The 24,624-nt window shown below is 39.7% G+C and overlaps 4 protein-coding genes across 6 annotated transcripts; 1 reads left to right on the top strand and 3 right to left on the bottom strand.

The window, feature by feature from the left end:
* On the top strand, positions 1 to 4,082 carry LOC121504691. Its single transcript, XM_041779703.1, has 5 exons — positions 1 to 54; positions 146 to 853; positions 945 to 1,067; positions 3,432 to 3,475; positions 3,681 to 4,082. Exons 1-5 carry the CDS (start codon positions 36 to 38, stop codon positions 3,795 to 3,797), a joined length of 1,011 nt encoding a protein of 336 aa, XP_041635637.1. The 5' UTR covers positions 1 to 35; the 3' UTR covers positions 3,798 to 4,082.
* An 8,910-nt stretch (positions 4,083 to 12,992) lies between these two features.
* LOC121504692 lies at positions 12,993 to 14,993 on the bottom strand. 2 transcript variants are annotated; one of them, XM_041779705.1, is made up of 5 exons: positions 14,943 to 14,993; positions 14,145 to 14,852; positions 13,937 to 14,050; positions 13,806 to 13,846; positions 12,993 to 13,126 (listed from the first exon to the last, which is right to left on the bottom strand). In XM_041779705.1, exons 1-5 carry the CDS (start codon positions 14,959 to 14,961, stop codon positions 13,007 to 13,009), a joined length of 1,002 nt encoding a protein of 333 aa, XP_041635639.1. In that variant the 5' UTR covers positions 14,962 to 14,993; the 3' UTR covers positions 12,993 to 13,006. The 2 variants fall into 2 exon arrangements, with proteins under 2 accessions (XP_041635639.1, XP_041635640.1); XM_041779706.1 differs by having other exon boundaries at positions 13,937 to 14,047.
* A 2,081-nt stretch (positions 14,994 to 17,074) lies between these two features.
* LOC121504690 lies at positions 17,075 to 19,092 on the bottom strand. Of its 2 annotated transcripts, none has more exons than XM_041779701.1 (5): positions 19,045 to 19,092; positions 18,256 to 18,951; positions 18,053 to 18,166; positions 17,928 to 17,968; positions 17,075 to 17,772 (listed from the first exon to the last, which is right to left on the bottom strand). In XM_041779701.1, the coding sequence occupies exons 1-5, from the start codon at positions 19,088 to 19,090 to the stop codon at positions 17,653 to 17,655; spliced, it is 1,017 nt and encodes a 338-aa protein (XP_041635635.1). In that variant the 5' UTR covers positions 19,091 to 19,092; the 3' UTR covers positions 17,075 to 17,652. The 2 variants fall into 2 exon arrangements, with proteins under 2 accessions (XP_041635635.1, XP_041635636.1); XM_041779702.1 differs by having other exon boundaries at positions 18,053 to 18,163.
* A 1,388-nt stretch (positions 19,093 to 20,480) lies between these two features.
* LOC121504964 (V-set and immunoglobulin domain-containing protein 1-like) lies at positions 20,481 to 23,341 on the bottom strand. Its single transcript, XM_041780081.1, is given in 6 exon segments — positions 20,481 to 20,512; positions 22,068 to 22,109; positions 22,281 to 22,391; positions 22,484 to 22,908; positions 22,910 to 23,180; positions 23,284 to 23,341. Coding segments are annotated over 6 exon segments (939 nt in total).
* Between the last annotated feature and the right edge of the window lie 1,283 nt (positions 23,342 to 24,624).

Raw genomic sequence — 24,624 nt, 5'->3', positions numbered from 1 at the left:
TGACAGCAGCAAAGTTTGCTCTGTGTGTGATAGGCATGCTCTTTGGGAGAATGGGTAAGTTGTAGCTATTTTTTTCACCTTTTAATGAGTTCTGCAGTGCTGTTAGTCATTGTTAGACTTTAACTTGAAGTTCTCTTGGTCTCAGTTTTCTCCTTAGTGGAAACAACGACCGTGGAACCATCACCATCTTTACATTTCCGATCAGTCAGTGCTGGTGAAGACGTGACTTTGGAGTGTTTCTATCAGGAGGGTGTAGCTGTGATGTTTTACTGGTACAAACAAAGTTTGGGACAAAAACCAGAGCTGCTGTCTAAGTTCTATAAGTATGACAAAAATGGCTCTCTGATTGGTGAATTTCAGAATGATCCACGCTATAAGCTGGAAATCAGATCTGGGGAATATCACCTGAAGATCAGCAAAGTAAAACCATCAGACTCTGCTTCTTACTACTGCATGAGTGGATATTCTTATACATTTGAATTTAAAGAGAGCATCATCCTCCATGTGAAGAGTTCAGGTGTGAGCGTCCCAGCTCTGGTCCATCAGTCAGAGTCTGAAACCATCCAGCCAGGAGGCTCTGTGACTCTGAGCTGTACAGTCCACACTGGGACCTGTGATGGAGAACACAGTGTTTACTGGTTCAGAAACTCTGAGGAAGCTCATCCAGGACTCATTTACACCCATGGAGGCAGGAATGATCAGTGTGAGAGGAACCCTCACTCACACACTCACACTTGTGTCTACAACTTGAACATGAGGAGCCTGAATCTTTCTCATGCTGGGACCTACTACTGCGCTGTGGTCTCATGTGGACACATACTGTTTGGAAACGGGACCAAGCTGGACTTTAAAGGTAAGTAAAGCATTGAAACAGGATGCTTTATGTTCAGATTTAATGTAAAACAACTAAGCTATCATTAACTTGACCAAGTTTTAATTTTCAGATGATAAAGGCAGTCTTGTGGTGTACATCTTGAGTACAGCTTTGGCTTTTACCACTATCCTTGCTGTTTTCCTGGCATACAACGCATTTATAATGTACAAGACAACCAGCTGCAGCTGCACAGGTAGGCTTTTGGTTAAATCTCCCATATTTAATAGAAAACACAAAAACCTATCATTAGATACCACCCTCAGAGATCAGGATGGTTTGTCTGATAAATTACTGACTGTAACGTAAGTGGACTTCTTAAGGGCCAATTCTTTGTCTTTTGCAATGGCACCATGTCAGTCTACGCAACAAAAATCTTACCCTGTCTCAGCTGACAGATTGGCAACACTTTAAGGGTAATCCTGACCAATCATTTCACAACCCCAGCCCCCAAAATAGTTGGGGCACTGTGGACGATGTAAATAAAAACAGAATGCGATGATTTGGAAATACCATGAACAATTTTTTTTATCCACCTAGAGCATAAAAAAACAAATCAGATGTTGACACTTACCAGGTATGCATTTTACCATTTCATGAAAAGTATTAGCTCATTTTGAATTTGATGGCAGCAGCAACACATCTCAAAAAAGTAGGGACAAGGCAAAAAAGCTGGAAAAATAAGTGGTTCTAATAAAAAAAACAGCTGGAAAAGCATTTTTGCAATGAATTTGGTTAAATGGCAACAGGTGAGGGCTGCATGGTGGGGCAGGGGGTTAGCGCTGTTGCCTCCCTGCTTCGCTTTCTGATCAGGACCTTTTTGTGCGGAGTTTGCATGATTTTCCCCTTACATGCATGGGTTCTCTTCAGATACTCCGGCTTCCTCTCACCACCAAAAACATGCTCATTAGGTTAATTGATCACTCTAGATTGGCCGTAGGTGTGAATGTGAGTGTGCCCGGCTGTCTGTCTCTATATGTCAGCCCTGTGACTGACTGGTGACCAGTCCAGGGTGTACCCCGCCTGTCACCCAATGACAGCTGGGATAGGCTCCAGGCCCCCATGCGACCCCCAATGGGATAAGCAGTATAGAAAATGGGTGCATGGCAACAGGTCAGTAACATGACTGAGTATGAAAGGAGAATTTTAGAGGGGCAGAGTCTTTCAGAAGTAAAGATGGGCAGAGGTTCAACAATCTGTGATAAATTGCATCTCAAAATTGTTGAGCAATTTCAGAAAAATGTTCCTCCATATAAAAAGGTGAAGACTTTGAATATTCCTCCATCTACAGTCCATAATATCATCAAAAGTTTCTGAGAATGTGGAGAAATCTCTGTGTGCAAGGGACAAGGCCAAAAGTCAGTAATATGACGGTCATGGGGCCCTAGGTAGCACTCCATTAAAAACAGACTGGATTCTGTACTGGAAATCACTGCATGGGCTTTCAGCAGTCACTGTCTGTCGCCACAGTTTGTTGTGCCATACATGAATGCAGAGAAGAAGCCATTTGGGAACACAGTTGCAACAATGCTCCCATCCATTCTGGGTCAAAGCTCATTTAAAATGGAGCAAAGCTTAATGGAAAAACTGTTCTGTGGTCGGATTAATCAAAATGGGAAATTCTTTATGGAAACCACAGATGCTGTGTCCTGTAGACCAAAGAGGACAGGGACTACCCAGCTTGTTATCAGTGAACAGTTCTAAGGCCTGCATCTCTGATGGTATGGGGTTGCATTAGTGGTGTGGGCAGCTTACACATCTGGAAAGGAACTATCAATACTGAAAAGTAGAGAGAGGTTTTAGAGCAACATATGCTACCATACGGACGTCTCTTTCAGGGAAGGCCTTGACTATTTAAGCAAAACTACGCTAAACCACATAACACATCCATCAACACAGAATAGCTTCACAGTAGAAGAGTCCATGTCATGAACTGGCCTGCCTGTTGTCTAGACCTAACAGAAAACATTGCACATAATAAAATTAAAAATCCAGCAAAGAAGACCCAGGACTGTTGAGCTGCTAGAATCACATCAGACAAGAATGGGACAACATTCCTCTCCCAAAAAAAAACAAGACGAGGGATTGCTATACAATAGTAAACATGGACTGTCCCTCCTTTTTTAGATGTGTTCTATTGTGAATGCAAATGGGTTTATGGGATTTGCAAATCATTACATTGATTTTAAGTACATTTTACACAGTGCCCCATCTTTTTTTGGTATTGGGGTTGTTTCTGTCAGTTTCATGGTAGTTCATTGATAGTTATCTCTCAATCGTGAGGTTGGGGTCCAGTCCCTGGATCCCGAAGTCAGAGAAGTGTCTTTTGGCAGGACACTTCACCTTAACGCTGGCATTCACAAATACATTATTTAGCTTCCAGTCGGCCTTTTTAAGGTTCAGCTGGTAAGCAACTTTGTTCCACAAAGGCCTTTGTAGTTAAAACACAGTCCTATCCCAAACAGCCTACTTAGTGAGAGTTTATGTTGCAAAGTCACTTAAACAGACGTGTGTTTTCAACAGGCTTTTTATTTTTTGTTGTTGTTTTATTCATAATCAGGTCCTGAACCCAGAACCTCAGCTGCACCGGATTCCAATGCAGAGGTCAGTATTTTCTTAGTGTTTCCCTGTCATGACTGAAACATACAAACATAAAAGTGGAATATTTCTGCTGTATCTATCAAAGGAAATTGCTAAAAGTAGTGTCAAAGGTTCCGCTGTCTTGTCAAGCCACAAAAGAAGGATGACATCTCTGTCTAACTTATAATACAGTAACAGAGCTAACAGTACTGTCTTATGTTCTTCCCAGGATACAGAGAACCTCCATTATGCTGCTCTAAGGAAGAACCATGCCAACAGATCAACAAGACCAAGACAGAGGGACGACAGCTGGCCTGAATGTGTTTACTCCGGTGTTAGGCAATAGAACCATAATCTGTATAAAACATGGACATAGTATCAGTGACATCACCCATCAGTTCCTGAAGGGTCATTCTGAAACCCTGTGATGGCGGTTGCCATGTTGGAAATACAACCTCAAACTGACTTTGATAAACAAGCTAACCCGAACCATCAACAGCTACAACACATTCACCTGTCAGCTAGGCCACACCCACATTTATGCAAACTTTCTGATCTTAGACTTTGAGATATGAAAGAGAAAAATATAAAATGTCATTTTTTACTGTTTATATGAATAAAAAAGAGCTACTGAGACCATATTTGATGTTTGCTGTTGTTTGCTCTACTTTAATTTCAACACAAAACACAACAACCTTGACCTACCCCCTTCGAAATCTAACCAATAAATCATTTAGTTATGGCTGAAGTTCATGGACATTTGTTCAAAAAATCCTTCAGAGTGTTCTTAAGATATCATGCCCACAAGCAAGTGATAAACATAAAGCCTACTGACCTTGACCTTTGACCCATGACCTTTTCAATCCAATCCAATCACCCTTATCCAGAGTGGACATACGTGAAAGGCTTGGAGAATACCTCAAGGCTTTTTGAGATTAAAAGTCCTTAGTTTCCTCAGCAGGTGGAGGCGCTGTTGTGCGTTTTTGTAAACAGTGAGCATGGTGAGAGAAGTTAAGACAGGTGTTCAGCTCTGTTCCCGGGTATTTTAAAAACTCAGCCTGATCATAAGTGGTTCAAAAAGGGATGATTTCCCTCTGCCCCCACAGCACAACTCCTTGGTATTTGTAATATTCATTTCCAGAAGGTCCTCACTAAAATCCAGGCCAGAACATCAGTGATGGCAGTGTTTGCAGTCTGGGTGATGTGAGGTCTAATGACCTTTACCCTGGACCTGCACAAGTGAGTTTATTCATTCTTGTGCCAGAGGGGCCTTTTTTTAAGTTTGGAAAAAGTCCCTCAAAGTGTTTTTAAGACATCAATTTCACAAGCAAGGAAAATATAAGTCCCGATGATATTAGTCCATAAACCTCAAGTCTAATCAGTTCATCCTGGAGTCAGAGTGGAAATCTGTGAAAACAACAAGAAAGGGGAAAACACAAGTTACAAAAATGGGTTTAAAAGGTAAAAGGAAGTGGCATAAAGGGCATAAAGTGGCAATATGGGCTAGTGTGGCTAAATAGGGTAACAAACTGAAAAAACATGGGCTCAAAGTGACAAAGAGAAGTAGCAACATGGGCAACAATTGGCATAAAACAGCAACAAAATGTTTAAAAGTGGAAAGAATGGGTTAGAAATCAAAAGAAGTGGTAAAAATGTGCATTAAGTAGCAGAAATGGGTTAAAGTGGCAAATAGAGTTGAACAATAAACAGAATTATGGCTTAGAGGGGCAAAGAGAAGTGGCAATGGGCCACAACTGGTAAAAAAGGGGCAAAATTAGTCAAATGTGGAAAGAAGATCTAAAGGTGCGGTGAAGATAGGTTGAAAGTAGCAAAAAAAGTTTCTGAAATGGGCAAAAAGCAATAAAAACAGGTAAAAGTGACTAAAAGAAGTGGCAAGATAGCATCTAGTTGCAAAAATGGGTTAATGTGGCAAATAGGATTGAAATAAACAGAATCATGGCTTAGAGCGGCAAAGAGACAAAAAACAGGCCACAATTGGTAAAAAACGGAAAAAATGCGTCAAATGTGGAAAGGAGGGATCCAAAAGTTTAGCAAAATGGGTTGAAAAGAAGAGTCTGAAATGGGCAAAAGCAACAAAAACAGGTAAGAAGTGACAAAAATATGGCAAAATGGGCCAAAACTGTGGGAAGTGGGTTAAATTAGACACGAGAAGTGACAAACATGGGTCACAATTGGCAAAAAAAAAAAAAAAAACAGCAAAACTGGTCAAAAGTGGATAAGAGAAGTGGCAAAGTAGGCATAACACAGATAAAAATAGATTAAAGTGAAAAAGTAAGGTTAAAAAAACAAAAATTGGTTAAAAGTCACAAATAGAAGTGTCAAACATGGGTAACCACGGGCAAAAAAGTGGTAAAATGGGCAAAAAGCAGCAAGAATTGTCTCAAAAGATAAGAATGGGTTAAAAATAGCAAAAATGTGGCAAAAATATGCATTAAATAGCAAAAATGGGTTAAATTACAAAATAGGGTTCAAAAAAAGAAAAAAAAAAAGCAAAAAGCAAAATGGGTTAGAGTGGCAAAGAGAAGTGGCAAACATGGGCCAAATTTGGTGAAATATGGAAAGAAAAGATAAGAAAAGATCCAAATTTGTTTGAAATTGGTTGAAACTGGCACATAGAAGTTTCTAAAATAGGCAAAAAGCAACAAAAGCAGGTAAGAAGTGAAAAAAGACATGGCAAAATGGGCATAAAGTAGCCCAAATGGATTATAGTGGTAAAATGGGGTTGAAATAAAGACAATGGATTAAAAGTGAGGTGGCAAAAAATGGGTTAAAATGGCTTGAAGAAGGTGCAAAATGGGCATAAAGTAGCAAAAAATGGGTTGAAGTGGCAAAATGGGGAAAAAAGAACAGAATAATGGGTTAAAAGCAGCAAAGAGAAGCAGCAAACATGAGCAGTTAGAGTTAAATGTGGCATAATGGGCCAAAAGTGTGTCAAATGGGTTTAAAAGTTGACACAAGCAGTAGCAAACATGGGCCACAAGCGGCTAAAAAGAAATGGCAAAATGGGCATTAAGTAGATATAAAGAGTTAAATGTTGTAAAGAGAAGTGGCAAAAAATAGCCTTTTGCCTAAAAGGCACAAAAAAAAAGAGGAAAAAAAAATAGAAAAAAGCTGCAAAATTGGTTAAATGTGGCAAAAAGTTCCTGAAATGTGGCAATAAAGAGAAAAGTAGCAACAAGAAGAGGCTAAAATGGGCAAAAAGCAGGAGATCTGGGTTAAAAATGTTGAAAATTTCAAAAAAATGCCCAAAGGCCCTGACCTTTAACCTTTAAAACCAGATTAGTTTGTTGTGAAGTCAGAGTGGATGTAAATCCCTCAAAGCTTCTACAGATCTTGCTTGGATGGGCACATAGAGGTTAATATGAACAACCTGAAAACATAATGTCTCCTCACACAGCCACTGCTGCCACAGAGGCATGTTTTCATGAGACTCAGTGGGATCAATACTCAGTTCTGGCTGCTGCTTCAGGGCTGCATGGTAGCGTGTAGTCAGTGCTTTTGCCTTCCAGTCATATGGTGCTCTATGTCTTTGACTGGATCAAGACTGTTTTTCTGTTTGGGTTTGCATGGTCTCCTTACAGTCATTCTGGCTCTTCCCCACAGTCCAAAGACATGCATTTTAGATGAACAGAAACTTTAAACTGTCTGCAGTTGTTGATGTGAGAGTGATTGTTCATCTCTAGAAGTCTGCCTTGTGGTTAAATGCAGCCAGTCCAGAATAGACCCTGACTCACCTGATGATGGTTGGGATTGACTTGAGGCCCTGTGACCCTAACGGGGCCAAACAGCTAGAAATGAGAAGTAAGTTTAATACATCTTGCAAACCCATGCTTGTGTTATCTACAATCACAACTGCACATCGCCTTACATGTGTGATGTTTCCCCCTTCTCACAATGCATCTCTCTCTTGTTTGTGGTTACCATCAGAGTCTTAGCAACGTGATCACAGGGTCAGTGGAACATTATCACTTGTTATGCTAGATCTGTTCTGCACAGACACCTTCAAAGCGCGGCGGTGTGCTCAGAAACATCGGCACAGAGCTGCAGATGAGATGTTGCATGTGTAAGAGCGAGAGCCCACCTTCTGTGAGATGAGGGTCGTACACCACAAACAACTACAAAGGGTTGTTTTTCTAGCTGCTGTGTGGTTTGTAGTTCTCAGTGCACTTTGGTCACTTTTCCGTTCCTCTGCTGTTTGCCTGTTTGAAAGAGCTGCAAAGAAGAAAGTGTTTGCAGAGCATGCAATCTTACAAACATCCTTTTATGATCAAAGTAATGAAGCTAAACTTTGATTGAGTGGTTTTTAGCAATGAAAAGAAAAGCTACTGATCTTGCAATCAAATTCTATTTTCCATAATGATTGAGGGTGTTGTGAAAAAATTTGACATAAAACCCTCTGATTCACAGGTGCTTGGGGAGAGATGAGCTACAAGTGAGGTTTAGTTGTACTGTGAGCCTGTAAACATGCAAGCATGTGAAACGATTAGATGCAGGTAGAGCTGCTGTAGGCCAAAAATCCCAAAAAGTAACACATCATGGTGCCATCTACAGAAATTAAAGAAAAGATGAGAAACCAATTCAGTGACATCTATCAGTCTGGGAGGGGTTACAAAGTCATTTCCAAGGCTTTGGGACTACAGCCAACCACAGTGAGAGCCATTACCCACAAGTGGGGAACACTTGGGATAGTGGTGAACCTTCCCATGAGGGGCCAGCCTACCACAATGACTCCAAGAGCGTATCGACGACTCATCCAGGAGGTCACAAAAGAACCCAGAACAACATCTGAGGACCCGCAGGCCTCACTGGCTCAGTTAAGGTCAGAGTTCATGTTTCAACAATAAGATAGAGGGTGGGCAGAAATGGCATCCATGGGGGGGTTTCAAGGTGAGAACCACTGCGGGCCAAAGAGAGCACTCTTGTCAAGACTTATCTCACATTTGACGATGATCCCCAAGATTTTTGGGGAACTAATCAGTGGACTGATGAGACAAAAGCTGTATTTTTTGAAGGCGTGCATCCAGGTGTTAAATGAACACAGCGTTTTATAAAAGGATATCAGTCAAACATGGTGGTGGTGTGATGGTTTGGGGCTGCTTTGATGCTTCAGTAGTATTCTGCTCTCTACCAGAAAGTCCTGAATGAAGACCATCAGTTCCTGACCCCAAGCTCTCGCAGCATGACCAAGTCCACCTCAGACAGACTTTAAAAAACTTAAATCTGACTGAGATGCTGTGGCATGTCCTCAAACAGGCCGTCATACTGGAAACCCCTCCACTGTGGCTGAATTAAAACAATTCTGCAAAGAAGAGTGGGACAAATTTCCTCCCAACTCTTTCTTGCAGTTGTTGCTGCCAAGGGTGGCACAACCAGTCACATAGAGCCAGGTAGGTTTGGATGACTTTTCCCCATAACAAATAAAATCTGCATTTAAAAATCTGCATTTTCCATTTGCTAGTGTTATCTTTGCTGGATGATCTAAAACATTTAAGTATGCTAAATATTCTAAAAAATAAGATATAAGGAAGGGGCAAATTATTTTTCTTGGCACAGCATGTGCCGACAAGAAGGAGAGAAACAGAAACAGTGCATCTCCTTTTAAAGATTTTAATGGGGGAGTTTTTTTTTTTAGGCGACAGCTCACTTTTGTGAAAAATGTAACTAATAAGAGATTACTTTAATTGCAAGAGTAACAAAAACTACTCATAGAGATGTGACACAGTCAACCTGGCTTGTCAGGTAACCAGTTCAGCCAGTTTATTCAAAGAATTCTGTCTGAGCTACAGGGACGAGAAGGTAAAGCCTTGCCCATATTAACTTCCATATAAGCAGTTTGAATGCTCCTCCTTCCCTATCTTGAATGCACCAATGCTTGTGAATGCACAAATGTCAAACCTCTATACCTCACTGTGGCACTGAACCACAAGGCAGCAGTTTTACTATTTCTAAATGATGTGGTGCAAAAATGAATAAGTGGGAGTTTGTGCATTTTTTGACCCACTGGTAGAAATGCATGTGTAAGAATGAGTAGACCTGCATGGAAAAGAAAGGGTTAAAGCAGAGACCACTGAAACAAACAAACAAACAGCATCAGAAACAAAACCACGTAGACATCCTGTCAGAGAGGAGAGAGGAGGGTGTCAAAACCACCGGTGTCGAAACTGACGTGAGCACACTTGACCAGAGCGAGAACTCACAAACACGTTTTTCTTTTCTCATGCAGGTGGCCAGATGGCTTATAAACCTGTCTCGGTCTCTGAGTGTTTGAGACAATCAACTAAAACGAGCAAAAAATGTGAAGATTTGATTAAAAATAAAGTATGAAGTATGGGGAACTCTGGGTGCTTGAGCTCTGTTACATGGTATTTGTATTTGGGTGGAATTGTTTGCTGTAAACAGTGAAACACGTTGTGCTACCTGCTCCCCAGAGCTCTAAAAAAAAAAAAAAGAAAAAAAAAAGCTTTTTTTGTCATCGTTACACAGCGTCAGCTCTAAGTACGTCACTCTGTGGCTGAAACAAAAGCATACAACTCTGTTTGAAGGCTCAGTGTAAGCGTCTGTGCTCAGTTATTGATGTGATCTTTAATCAGATCAGGAAAACTTTAATCTGGGTCTTAAACTAAAAGTCTGTCTGTAGCAGTGATGTGATAACCAGCGGTAAAAGGACTACTGCCTCCTACTGGACAGGAGCTGAAATACAAACAACCACACAGAGAAAAGACTGATGGTGAAATTAAAGGGACAGTCTGTTGTTTTCACTGCAGTCTTACAGTGATAGTAGGCCACGCTGAGTTTGAAACCAAATCAACACAATGTTTGAAAAAAGGTAATTTCAGCTTCTGTTGACAATTTTAATCTTCCATTGAATCCGTTTTTAAATATCACTCATGTCTATTAGATTAAACACTGACAAAAATATGTAACATAATATATGTGCCAGGGTACTCCTTGTATTTCATGTCTAGTTTATTTCTTGTTTCATGTCTAGTTTTTACTTCCTGTGCTTTATGTTTAGTTAATTCCCTGTTTCATGTTAAATTTCCCTGTGCTTCTTGTTTTGTTGTTTCATGTTTAAGTTCTACTCCCTGTGTTTGAGTTTCCCTCCTTGGTTCTTTGTATCCTCCTGTGTACTCCTCCTGTGTCAGCGTTTCTGTAGTTCAGCCTCTTGTGTCCAGTTTTGAGTCTTGTGTGCTTCTTGTGTTATGTTTCCTGTTTTATTTTGTAGTTGCCTTCCCTTGTGTGTGATTCTAGTTTTGCTTCCTGCTTCAGTTTCCCTCCTCGTTGATTACCTTCACCAGTTTCACCTGTGTCTGATTGTCCACACCTGTCCTCCATTGTTAATCTCTCCCTGTGTATATAAGCTCTGTGTCTCTCTGTGTCGGTTCATCAGATGTCATTCCCTGTTGTTACTCCCAGTGTTACTCCTCATGCCTCCCGTGCCTTTTGCTTTGTTTCATGGACTTTTGGTTTTGTGGATTAGTTTAAGTAAGTTCTTTTGTTTGTTTAATTAAATCAGTTTCTTTGAGTTTATCTGCAATTAGAGTCCTTCTCCTTTTGTTTTTGGATTTTGCCTGCCTGCCTTACCTGATATACTATTATTATTATTATTATTATTATTATTATTGTTATTTTTATAATTACTATTTTCATTATTATTACTATATCTATTACTATTATTATCATTTTTATTATTATTATTTTCATTATTATTTTTATTATTATCCAGTCATCCCTGGAAAACTTATCATAAAACTCCACCAGCTCCGCCTCAGCTCTCAGCTCTGCAACTAGATCCAGGACTTCCTCACAGAGCACCCACAGGCTGTGGGACTGGGCCCATACACATCCTCCACCATCACCCTGAGCACAGGAACACCACAGGGGTGTGTGCTTAGTCCCATCCTGTACTCCCTGTTCACTCACAACTGTGTCCCTGAATTTCACAACACAAAAGTGAAATTTGCAGACGACACGGTCGTGTCGGGGCTGATCACCGACGGCGATGAAACAGCCTACAGAGCAGAGATTCACAAGCTGGAGCACTGGTGCTCAGAAAACAACCTCTCTCTAAATGCAGACTCAAGGAGCTCATCATCAAAATCAGGAAACCCAAGGCTGCTGACTTCACTCCGATTTTCATTGAGGGTTAAAGAGTGGAGAGAGTGTCCAGCATCAGGTTCCTGGGAGTTCACATATCTGAGGACATGGACGACACACACCACCACACAAGTGAAAAAGGCACAGCAGCGGCTGTTCTTCCTGAGGACACTGATAAGGCCAGACTACCACAATAGACACTGGTAACCTTCTACCGCTGCTCCATAGAGAGCATCTTACATTCTGCATCTCATCATGGTACAGCAGCTGCTCGGCAGCAGACAGGAAGGCACTTCAGCGCGTGGGGTCGAGTGCACAGAAAATAATTGGGACTCGACTCCCCACGCTGGATGAGATCTACACCACCAGGTGCCTCAGGAAAGCAACCAGCATCTGCAAAGACCCCACACATCTGTGCCATCACCTGCTCGAACTGTTGCCATCAGGCAAACGTTACAGAGCCCTCCACACCCACACAAGCAGACTGAACAATAGTTTCATCCCCAGGGCCGTGGCTGCCCTAAACAAATCCAACAAACTCTCCACTTGATGCACTATTACAGAGTAAAACATGTTGCTGCTACACAAAAATATTTGCACTGTTAAGTTATTATACGTCTTTATATTTGCACACTATTTGCACAATGCGTGGAATTATATTTGTAGCTATATATGTTTTTTATCTACTTATACTTTTTAAAATCTATTTCTTACTGTTTTTTTCTATATTGCATGGTTGTACAGAGGCATAACAACATTTTATTGCACAGTACTTGTATTCTGCAATGACAATAAAGGTTTATTCTATTAAATTCTTCCATTATTATTATTATTATTATTATTATTATTATAGGTCAGGAGGTGTGACACCAGTCTGTTCCATGTCCCAATCAAGAGATGACGTTAACTGACTAACATGATCACTCACACATAATAACAGACAACATTTATCAAAATGATTTTTATTCAACATTGAGTGCGTTATTTACAGCTCATTCTTAAAGTACTTCACTGCCAGCATCTCTGCCAAGTGAACCCCTCCTTATTTTTACTTCAACACCTTTAATGACTGTGCTATGATAGTTTTACCATTGGTTCAATTTACCTCGAGTTTAAAAAAGCATTTACAAGCAGGGGCAGGAAATCACAGGCTGTGTGAAGCACAAGCACATTTCACCCCTTTGAACTATGAGGCCTTTGTGTATGACAAAGTTTTATTTTTGTAAATCCTCCTGTGAGTAGCTGAGCCCACAGTGACCACAGACATCAGTTACATGCAGCCGTGTTTGTGAGTCGTTGACTAAAAGCACAGAGCGGAAATACTGCACTTACAAAATATCACATGTTTTACTGGGGCCTCTGGGTCCATCTTTACTTCAGTATCAGGATGTGAAATCTGACAGATCTGTCACCTCTGGTAACCTGAAAACATCATCTTCACTGTCTGACAGTGTAGTACACACATTCACTCCAAGTCCTGTCCCTTTGTCTCAGTGATCTGTTGGCTTTGTTCTTCCATAGATTTTCATATTGGAGGTCATCTGCATCTTGAGAACCCTGGAGAAAAAGTAAAATAATGTGAAGTGATGAAATGGTTTGATGAAAACCTGCATTATTAAAAAACATTAATGCTATGTTGTCATGATGTGTTTGAAAATCTTAAAAACACATTTAAATACCTGTGTGAGAATGTAGGTTCTTATTGTTTTAGGTAAATGTTTAAGTCATGTATTTGTGCATGTTTTCAATAAAATAAAACTGTTTAATTAATAAGTGATTATCAGTTATTAAATATATGTTATTGCTATTTCTTCAGCTAGCATACATTGGTGCTAAGCGGCTGCAAGGCAGCAGAGGGGTTTGGACTGTTTAGTGGTGTTAGAAAATATCAACAGACTAAAACAAGGGTTCCCAAACTTTTCAGCCTGTGACCCCCCAAAAAATGGTGTCAGAGTTTAGGGACCCCATCTTCCCTTCAGGTGCATTGAAACGCACAATATTGCACAAAATGTCATCTACAAAACTTGCATTTAAGGTAGTTGTTATAACTTTTACTTGCATTTAAGCACAAATATCATGTAATAACTATGTTTTGATTTTAATTTGAACTCATTTTAAAAATACTTTTCTAAATAATAGATAAAAATCATGAGTTTAAATCATATGAAAGATCTCTTTGTTTTATAGAAAGAATCCCACACCCCCCCTCACTTCCAGTGTTTTTTCAAATACTCACTTCTGCTGCAGTGGAGGCTCTGGATGCTCTTGCATGACTGCCTGGTGGAGGAAGATTGCAAACACAAAATTAACATAAAATTTTTCATAAAAAATGAACACACTATTTAACTGAATGTCAGATCAGCCTACCTGAGCACTGCTCTTTTGCACATGCTGTGAAAGCCAGGGGAACAACTAACATGATGGTGAACGCCAAAGCTCCACTGAGTAAATACACCAAGAAGAGAGAGACACCATCATCTGCTGATGAGAGTTAATAGACTGTCAAACATTCCCTGAAGTTTTCATTTCTTAATATTTAAAGTACCCACTGGTACTTAGCAAAAAGGTTTCTTACACTCAAAGTCCAGCTTGGTCCCGTTTCCAAACAGTATGTGTCCACATGAGACCACAGCGCAGTAGTAGGTCCCAGCATGAGAAAGATTCAGGCTCCTCATGTTCAAGTTGTAGACACAAGTGTGAGTGTGTGAGTGAGGGTTCCTCTCACACTGATCATTCCTGCCTCCATGGGTGTAAATGAGTCCTGGATGAGCTTCCTCAGAGTTTCTGAACCAGTAAACACTGTGTTCTCCATCACAGGTCTCAGTGTGGACTGTACAGCTCAGAGTCACAGAGCCTCCTGGCTGGATGGTTTCAGACTCTGACTGATGGACCAGAGCTGGGACGCTCACACCTGAACTCTTCACATGGAGGATGATGCTCTCTTTAAATTCAAATATATAAGAATATCCACTCATGCAGTAGTAAGAAGCAGAGTCTGATGATTTTACTTTGCTGATCTTCAGGTGATATTCCCCAGATCTGATTTCCAGCTTATAGCGTGGATCATTCTGAAATTCACCAATCAGAGAGCCATTTTTGTTATGCTTATAGAACTTAGACAGCAGCTCTGGTTTTTGTCCCAAACTTTGTTTGTACCAGTAAAACACCACAGCTACACCCTCCTGATAGAAACACTCCAAAGTCACGTCTTCACCAGCACTGACTGATCGGAAATGTAAAGATGGTGATGGTTCCAGGGTCGTTGTTTCCACTAAGGAGAAAACTGAGACCAAGAGAACTTCAAGTTAAAGTCTAACAATGACTAACAGCACTGCAGAACTCATTAAAAGGTGAAAAAATAGCTACAACTTACCCATTCTCCCAAAGAGCATGCCTATCACACACAGAGCAAACTTTGCTGCTGTCATTTTGTTGAAGCCGCAGTGCTTGGTTGCTTGTGAGAACTTTATATGCAGTCTCCTTTCCATCGAGACAGTTTGACTAGCCAATCAGAAGTAGTCACATGGTTAGAGACCACACTGCTGGGTCTGGTTTATATGAAAGAATTCAAATTGAGATCAAAGATCAGAGGCAACACATCCTCTGAACCTATTCAGCTGACTGCTGTTTTCTAGTTTTACTGAGATATAGTTTTCTTACATGACTACAACCATGACAGTTTCTTATCTTTGTAAAGATAAAGTCTAGACTACTGATTATTGTATTTGCATTAATGTTTGTATCTAGAGCTATTGTATTGAAAAAGAAAATAAATAGTGCTCTTTAAGGTCTGCACCAGACATGCAAACATCAAGTCCAAAAAAGCTGGGACATTGTCTGAAATGATTATAGAAACAGATACAGTGAACTGCAGCTCTTTTCATCCCACATGTAATGGGATTTAGCAACATGACAAACTTTATTGGTTTACTTACTCAAAAAGTACACAATATTGTGAATTCCATGCTTTAAACACATCGGAAAAAAGTTGGGACCAGTGTGCTGCAGCATGTTTTGTAGTTAAAGTATTAAAAGCTGTCCCGTTCTTTTACAAATTAATGAACATCTTGAATTGCGAAACAGTTTAAGACAGTCTGGCTGCAGACAGTAGCTCTCAGATGCCCCCTCTTACAGACTAGATATTTCCACTTTTAGGTTATTAAAAAAAAATCAACTTTATTCAAATAACCACATTGCAAACTTTATAGACTGAGAAATATGAATAAAACAGAAAAAAGTCAGGGGTCCAATCTGGGATTAAATTATGTATAGACTTGTTTTAGAAGTAGATACATGAAGAGCTGCTCCTTTAGCTTCGTTAGCTTAGCAATAGCTAACATATCTACGATGACTATGTTGTTGCCAATGTAGCTAAGGTAGCTTCAGCAATGTGAGCTTTAGCAAATGTAGCTAAAGCTAATGTAGCTACATTAACCACATATATAATATAGTGACATAGCTCACGTAGCTAAAGTTAGCATTGCAGCTTTTTAGTATAGATATCCATGAGCTTTGCGAGTCTTAGCTTTAGCTTAGTTATCTACATACACTATATTGCCAAAAGTATTCGCTCACCTGCCTTGATTGCATATGAACTCAAGTGACATCTCATTCTTAATCCATAGGGTTTAATATGACGTCGGTCCACCCTTTGCAGCTATAAACCATCAGCTTTTTTTACATAAAAGTCTGGCAGTTACATCAATAAAGTAACCACATTGCAGACTGAGAAATATTTCATAAATATGACAGAAAGAAGGTCAAAATCTAATCTTGGATTAGATTAACTACAGACATGTTTTAGTAGATACATGAAGAGTTGCTAGCTTTAGCTTTGTTAGCTTAGCAATAGCTAACATAGCTAACATGGCAGCTATGTAGATGACATCATTATGCAAGCCAATGTAGCTAAGTTAGCATCAGCAACATGAGCGCTAAAAAATGTAGATAGAGCCAATGAAGCTGCATAAACCACATACTGTAGATAATGTAGCTATGCGGCTACAAGTCTTCGCTTTAGCTATATTAGCAATGTAGCTCTGTTATCCACACAGATTACAAAGCTAACGGAGCTACATTATCGTTAGACTGATTTTTATGGATGATAAGCTTTTATCCTGTAATCAGACTGTTTATTTGTCTTTATGAAATATTTTGTAACCAGGTTTTGTAATTCAGGTCATCCTCATCCCTTACCCTAACCAAACCAATAGTTTGATCTGATTTTATTATGAAAGTTTTAGCATGTATTTCAAACAGTGTGGGGTTTCTATAAACCATAGGAAGGAGTGCTTCTAGGACTCAATAAAAAGTTTTTTTGAGTTGCTTTTTGGAAAAGGGATTCATAAAGTTAATAACAAACAGGAAGAAAACTCCAAGGCACTCTGTTTAAGCATTAAAATGCCTTTATTTTCACAGCATGGTCATGTGTAGACCTTAAAAACACACTTCAACATGTTTTGGCATCAAGCCTTCATCAGGAAGTCAAACAAAAAGAGTGGGGATTCTATTTTATGAATATTCACTCATAATGATGAAAAGCAAAATTACAAATAAACGTATGAACACAGTTTTCTGAGAGTCACCATTTAACATGGTAGAGTGTTGCAGAACCATGCAATACATGAAACATCATCTTAAGTCTCTCATATGCTGCCACACTTTAAAGGTGTCACATCTGAATAAACCATGCTGATGTTTCAGTGCCTTATTGACTGTGCTGCAGATTTACTAAGAGTCTGATTCAGCTTGAATTTAAGAAATATTCACAAGCAGATACAAGGAAGGTTGAGTTGTGTGAAGCACAAGCACATTTCACCCTGTTAAACTCAGAGACCTTTGTGTATTTGTCAGGTTTTAGTTGTTTTTGTAAATCCTCCTGTGAGTAGCTGAGCCCACAGTGACCACAGACATCAGTTACATGCAGCCGTGTTTGTAAGTCGTTGACTAGAAGCACAGAGCGGAAATACTGCACTTACAAAACATCACATGTTTTACTGGGGCCTCTGGGTCCATCTGTACTTCAGTATCAGGATGTGAAATCTGACAGATCTGTCACCTCTGGTAACCTGAAAACATCATCTTCACTGTCTGACAGTGTAGTACACACATTCACTCCACGTCCCGTCCCTTTGTCTCAGTGATCTGTTGGCTTTGTTCTTCCATAGATTTTCATATTGGAGGTCATCTGCATCTGGAGAACCCTGGAGAAAAAGTAAAATAATGTGAAGTGATGAAATGGTTTGATGAAAACCCACATTATCATTTTGAAATCATAGATAAAAATCATGAGTTTAAATCGTGAAAGATCTCTAGAAAGAACCCCTCCCCCCACTTCCAGTGTTTTTCAAATACTCACTCCTGCTGCTGTGGAGGCTCTGGATGCTCTTGCATGACTGCCTGGGGGAGGAAGATTGCAAACACAAAATTAACATAAAATTTTTCACATAAACTGAATGCACTCTAACTGTCAGATCAGCCTACCTGAGCACTGCTCTTTTGCACATGCTGTGAAAGCCAGGGGAACAACTAACATGATGGTGAACGCCAAAGCTCCACTGAGTAAATACACCAAGAGGAGAGAGACACCATCATCTGCTGATGAGAGTTAGAAGACTGTCAAACATTCCCTGAAGTTTTCATTTCTTAATATTTACCTTGTGGTGTTTAGCTAAAAGGTTTCTTACCCTTAAAGTCCAAGTTGGTCCCGTTTCCAAACAGTATGAGTCCACATGAAGCCACGGCGCAGTAGTAGGTCCCAGCATGAGAAGGATCCAGCAGGTTGTGGTTACAGGTGTTTGTTTCTCTGTTGTGTGTCCTCACACACTGATCATTCCTGCCTCCATGGGTGTAAATGATTTCCTGCTGAGCTTCCTCAGAGTTTCTGAACCAGTAAACACTGTGTTCTTCACCACAGCTCCCAGTGTGGACCATACAGTTCAGAGTCACTGATCCTCCATTCTGGATGCTCCCAGATTCTGACTGATAGACGGAGGCTTGGACGCTTAAACCTGAGCCTTTTACACTGAGCACAGTGCCCTCACTGAAGGTTAAAACAAATGAGGTGGTCCTTACACAATAATAAGTAGCTGAATCTGAAAACTGGATATTTAAAATAGTCAGGTGATTGGTCTTGTTTGCTGTGCTGAGTCTGAAGCGTGAACTGTCGTCAAATTCATCCTTAAAAGTGATTCTTGTATCATAGATGTAGAGCGTAGAGATGAGCCTTGGTTTCTGACCTAGACTTTGTTTGTACCAGTAAAGCCAAGCTGCATCATCACCATCATAGAAACATTGCAGAGTCACCGTGTCTCCAACTCTAGCTGCGACAAAACGTCTCTCTTGATGAAGAGAGAAGGAGGATTTCTGAGAAGTCAGCTGAGCTGGAGGAAAACAGAAAAGTGACAAAACATACACACCATGTTGTTATAAGCAGCTGCTCAAAGTTCATGGACATGATTAAAAAAAAAACTCACCCATTCCTCTCAAAAACAAAAGAATCAAAAAGCAGACGGGTGTCATTGTGTCGGGGTTCCTGTTTGAGTGAGGAGTCTTGTTTTCTTCTCCTCTCTTGCGATACAAGACTGAATTTGATTGGCCAGGCAGATGTGACACTGTATGTCCTTATAAGGAAACAAGCTCACATCTTCACTGCCATCTATAGTTTCTAGTTTGGTCTGGTGAGAGTTACATAAAGAAAATCATGGCTCTTATCTAGTGAAACAAAGTAATGATTTGTGATGTATATTATGATTCTGCTTTGTGACCGTGTCTGTACCATCATTTAGAAAGATCACACCACTGAGAGACACTGGAGGATGCACTTTGGTGGCTTTTCTTCTGTTCTTTGTCTGTTTGCAGAGCATGCTCTCTAATAAATGTCCTTTCATGATCAGAGGATAAATCTTAAAATGTGTTGACTGGGCATTATCTGCTAAAATAAAAACTACATACTGTTAATTGTGCATACAAATTTTGCATCTCAAAAAGATTCTCAAAATGAGTGACCTTCCTTGACCTTATGATCAGAGTATAACTGCCTGGCTCTGTGCTAGAGAAGAGACAAGGTCTGTTTCTGGCTCAAATCTCTGTTATGATGTTTTAAATGATCCATAGACCACTGTGGCTGATAGATTTGGTAAATTTACCTCACAATGAACAAAAAAAATGCATTTAACTGACTGTTAACGTTCAATAAAGGCCGTGACATCAGCTAACAACAGACTGTACTGAGATTAACTGCTCTGTGATTTTAAATTGTAGGATTAGAGGGGCGGGGTCATTCCCCATTGTGGGCCCATGACATCATGAGCCCAAATATTTGCCCCGCCCACATTAGACCCAGCCAGGAAAGAGGTGAAAAACTTTCTGATGGTCTAAATCCAAAACTCAGTCACGTGTAGATCTGAGTGTTTTCACATGTTTACAACAACCATATTCAAACATCTCTAGAGTGTTAAGCCAAAAACTTTGAATTTCACTTTACAGAGTCTTTAAAGAAATTGGATACTAATAAATGTAGCAGGGATATCTGATTTAAAGGTATAAAGCTGGTTTAAAACGCAGCATTTAGAGGTGTGGTCAGTGAACTTACCTGAACATTTGCAATCATGACAGAGAACATTTATCAGAAGTATTTTTTTTAGACAATGAGAAAATCATCTACAGTATATTTACATATACATGCGCTTCAAGCATCTCTACCAAGGGATCAAATACAGTCTAAACTTGCTTTTAATGGGAACTTCTCTTTTGTTCTTATTTGAATGGAAAAACGGTTAAAAGTAGGTCAACTTTCACTTGGCTTAATGTTGAAGCATGTCATCTTCACTGCCTGACAGTGTACACACACTCACTCCAGGTCTCGTCTCTTCGTCTCAGTGATCTGTTGGCTTTGTTCTTTCCTAGATTTTCACAAAGGAGGTCCTCTGCATCTGGAGAACCCTGGAAATAAAAAAAGAATAATAATCATGTGGATATATGTTCACATGATATATGTCATTCATGCATGATATTTTTCCTGCTTTCTGTGTATGGTGTCCATTTTTGGACACTAGGACACTGTGTGTAAGAGATAATATATCTAAAACAATCACACTGAGCTTTGTGTTACAGTATTTCAGTGTAGAGCACTGATCATCAACTGGTGGCCCGGGGACCATATCAGGCCCTCCAAAGCTTCCCGTCTGGCCCCTGAAAGATCATTAAATTCTCAACTAAATTCAGAAAGGAGGAAAAGAAGATGTGGTGGTTTTGAGAGTATCCTTTGGCTTTAAATGTCTGCAGCTGTTTAATCCGTCCCACAAATAATTACTATTGATTCAGTTTTAGAATAACTTAACATTTGATCTGTTTTTACTGAAATCATAAATAGTAGATATTTTTAAAAAAAAGTTAAGGTTGGCAAAAGTGCCGCAAAATTGACCAGATAAAGTGATGAAAAGGGGTTTGAGAGTAGCAAAAATAGGTGAGAAGTGGCAAAATGGGTTGTGGAGTGGCACAAAGGGACAAAAAATGGCAGAAAAAGTGGTGAAAAGAGGTAAAATGTGGCAAAGTTTGGTAAAAGATGATAAAAAGGGACAGAAAGTATCAAAAATTGGTGACAAATGACAAAAATAGTGCAAAAAGAAAAGTCATGAAAAGGGATAAAATGTGGCCAAAAATATAAGAAAAGTGGCAAAAATGGATAAAAGAGTGGCACAGAGGGGATAAAACATGCAGGAAAAGGGGGATAAATGGGATAAAGAATGGCAAAAATTGGGTTAAAGAGGCAAAAAGTATCAAAAGTGGGTTAAAAGCAGCAAAAATTAGTTTTAAAGTTGCAAGATGTTGAAAAAAATAAAATGAAAAGGGGTTAAAAAGTGGCAAAAAGAAAAAAATGGCACAAAGGGGATAATACATGCAGGAAAAGTGGTTCAGAAGGGGTTAAAATCTTGCAAAAATTGGGTTAAAGAGGCAAATAGGGGCAAAAACTATCAAAAAGGAGTTAAAAGTAAAAAATGGGTTAATACTGGTGCTAAATCACAACTGTGGAGGGTCCATTCTCTGGGATTTTCAGGGGCCGAGCCAGTTCTGAAGTCAGGCCTGTCTCCTTGGGGCCTGCTGCATTAAAAATAACAGGGATAGATCTCACTGGTAATGACTAAAATGTCCTGAGTTTTGAAAGAAAATACAAATACTACAGTAATATTTCAAACAGACCAAAATATTTATTTAATTTCTGTTTATGTGAAAGTCTGGCCCCCAGAGTTTCTATTGAGACTAAATCTGGCCCTTGTGCAAACGTACTTGATGACCCCTGGTGTAGAGGCTAATTTTGGGAAAAGAAGAGGTTAATTGTGAAGCAAGCTGCATACTGAAGTTTTAGTAAAACTAAAGATTAAATGCAATTTTCTTGCTTTTACACTACAGCCATGCATCATGGATCATAGGTAGACATCAGTGTGACATCAGCACTCACATGTCTGTGAATAAAAATCAGTGTTTCTGAAATACTCACTCCTGTTGCAGTTGGAGACACTGGGTGTTCCTGCACGACTGCCTGGTGGAGCAAAAAAATGCAAACACAAAATTAATCCAAAATTCATCACATACAGACCAGCAGTAAAACTGAGCAGAACAAGAAAGCTACAAATCAGTGTAAAGTCAAAGAGAGATATCCTTACACGTACATTAAACACACTATAACTACATGAATGTCAGATCAGCCTACCTGAGCACTGCTCTTTTGCACATGCTGTGAAAGCCAGGGGAACAACTAACATGATGGTGAACGCCAAAGCTCCACTGAGTAAATACACCAAGAGGAGGGAGACACCATCATCTGCTGATGAGAGTTAGAAGACTGTGAAACATTTCCTGTAGTTTTCATTTCCTAATATTTATCTTGTGCTGTTTAGCAAAAAGGTTTCTTACCCTTTAAGTCCAGCGTGGTCCCGTTTCCAAACAGTATGAGTCCACATGAAGCTACAGCGCAGTAGTAGGTCCCAGCATGAGAAAGATTCAGACTCCTCAGTGGTAGGTTGTACTCACAGCTCTGCTGGCTGGGTTTTCTTTCACACTGATCATTCCTGCCTCCATGGATTTGAATGAGCTGTGGGTGAGCTTCCTCAGAGTTCTTAAACCAGTAAACACTGTGTTCTCCATCACAGGTCCCAAAGTGGACTGTACAGCTCAGAGTCACTGATCCTCCAGGCTGGATGGTCTTGTTTTCATACTGGTTCAAAGGCTTCACGTCCAGCCCTGAACCTCTGACACTGAGAGTGATGCCCTCTTTAAACTCAAACATGTATAAATAGCCCAAAACACAGTAGTAAACAGCTGTGTCTGAGATTTGCACGTGCAATCATCAGGTGATTTTGACCAGGTTTAGCATCCAGAGTGAAGCGAGGATTGTTCTTGAATTCACCGTGAAAGGTTGAAGATGTTCCATGAGTGTAGTAAGAGGAGATGAGCGTTGGTCTCTGACCCAGAGTTTGTTTGTACCAGTAAAACTTTTTTGCAGCATTACTTTGGTAGAAACAGAGCAAAGTAACGGTCTCACCGATGTTAGCTGATATAAATCCACTCTCTTTACTCAGAGACGACCCTCTGCTTACATCTGGTGTCTGTGCTAGAGTGAGACAAAGAAAAAGAAGAAATTTTTCAGATTTTAAAGGTGAAGACAGAAGATCACATGAAGCAAAAAGAACTAAAACACTGTGAAACAAACTCGCTCATACTCCCCAAGCACAGACACGTGAGACAGAACACAAACAATGGAGATGTCATCATGTTCAAAGTCGCGTGCTGAATGAAACTTGTCTTACAGCTATCTCCTCTCTCCACAGTCAAGACAGGATCTGATTGGCCAGACAGAGGTGACACAAGAGACTGTGCCACATAAAGGAAACATGATCACATCCTAACTCCAGTCGACAGAGTTGTTATGTTCTTCAAAAGTAAATGCTGAAACGTTAAAAGTGCTGTATTTTCCAGTGAATATAATTGCATTTTTAGTCCTTGCACCAAGTGATAGTCACAGGATAAAAAGAAAACTCCTGTATATGCAGGGGCACCACTGTACAAAAAAATTTCATACAGTTAAACCCCTGATTAAGACACCTAAGGCAGCTTGGTAACAAAACAGAAGAAAACTGTTAACATTTCTCTTAGCAATGAAAAAAACAACAACAAAAAATAAACAAAAAAAAAAAAAAAAAAACGAAAAACTAGGAAAAAATGAACAAAATACCGAACAAAAAAATGATGAAAAACAAACAAAAAATATGACGACAAACGAACGAAAAAACAAATGAAAAAACACTATGAATAAAAAAACAATGAAACAAAAAACGAATTACAAAATGACAAAAAACAAACGTTGAAACAAACAAACAACAAGAAAACGAACGAAAAACAGAAAAAACAAACTACAAAGAAAGGAATGAAAAACAAACAAAAAAAACCTACGAAAAAATGATGAAAAAATGAACGAAAAATTTGATGGAAAACGACTGAAAAAATGAACAAAAACAAACAACGAATAAATGAACAATGAAAAGAACGAACAATCAAAAAACAAACAACTAAAAAACAAATGAAATGCCTTTGCATCTCATCTCACTGACTCCAACTTGTGTTCATCTGTAAAGTGAGTGACAACAGACCGAGACCACCTCCACAAATGGGCCCGAGCGCGATTCCTTTGCATTCACACTAACCAAAATGAACCAGACTTTGGGCTCAAGTGCACTTGGATCTGGGATTAGGCCCCTAGTGTGAAATCACCCTTACTTAAACATTCTCCTGCACCACCCTGCCTTCTGACAGTTGAACAGTTTAAGGAGTGAACACACTCATTAAAGGGGACATATTATGCAAAAATCAATTTTTCTGGCTTTTCTTACAAAAATATGTGCCCCTGGCCTGTTCACAATCCCCTTAACTACCAGAAAAATCCATTCCCTCCCTCCCTCTTTTTCTCACCTCATAAAATGTGTGCTGAAACAAGCCGATCTCAGATTTTCCCCTCATGATGTCATATAAGGAGTTAGCTCTCCTCAGGTTCAGTTGAC

The sequence above is a fragment of the Cheilinus undulatus genome, linkage group 22 (assembly GCF_018320785.1).
Source record: "Cheilinus undulatus linkage group 22, ASM1832078v1, whole genome shotgun sequence".
Lineage (NCBI taxonomy): Eukaryota > Metazoa > Chordata > Actinopteri > Labriformes > Labridae > Cheilinus > Cheilinus undulatus.
Note: the sequence above shows the minus strand (reverse complement) of the source record. Positions and strands in the feature narration are given on the sequence as shown.

What these genes read in the sequence shown, in the direction of transcription:
- LOC121504690 (XM_041779701.1), bottom strand. Translation starts at nt 19,090, where the DNA reads ATGACACCCGTCTGCTTTTTGATTCTTTTGTTTTTGAGAGGAATGG. An exon ending in GACCAACTTGGACTTTAAGG is followed by an intron (nt 18,167 to 18,255) that starts GTAAGAAACCTT and finishes AACTCTCATCAG; the next exon opens with CAGATGATGGTGTCTCTCTC. An exon ending in GAGCCTCCACAGCAGCAGGA is followed by an intron (nt 17,773 to 17,927) that starts GTGAGTATTTGA and finishes CTTTTTCTCCAG; the next exon opens with GGTTCTCCAGATGCAGATGA.
- LOC121504692 (XM_041779705.1), bottom strand. An exon ending in GACCAAGCTGGACTTTGAGT is followed by an intron (nt 14,051 to 14,144) that starts GTAAGAAACCTT and finishes AACTCTCATCAG; the next exon opens with CAGATGATGGTGTCTCTCTC. An exon ending in TGCAAAAGAGCAGTGCTCAG is followed by an intron (nt 13,847 to 13,936) that starts GTAGGCTGATCT and finishes TTCCTCCACCAG; the next exon opens with GCAGTCATGCAAGAGCATCC.
- LOC121504691 (XM_041779703.1), top strand. An exon ending in GACCAAGCTGGACTTTAAAG is followed by an intron (nt 854 to 944) that starts GTAAGTAAAGCA and finishes TTTAATTTTCAG; the next exon opens with ATGATAAAGGCAGTCTTGTG. An exon ending in AACCAGCTGCAGCTGCACAG is followed by an intron (nt 1,068 to 3,431) that starts GTAGGCTTTTGG and finishes ATTCATAATCAG; the next exon opens with GTCCTGAACCCAGAACCTCA.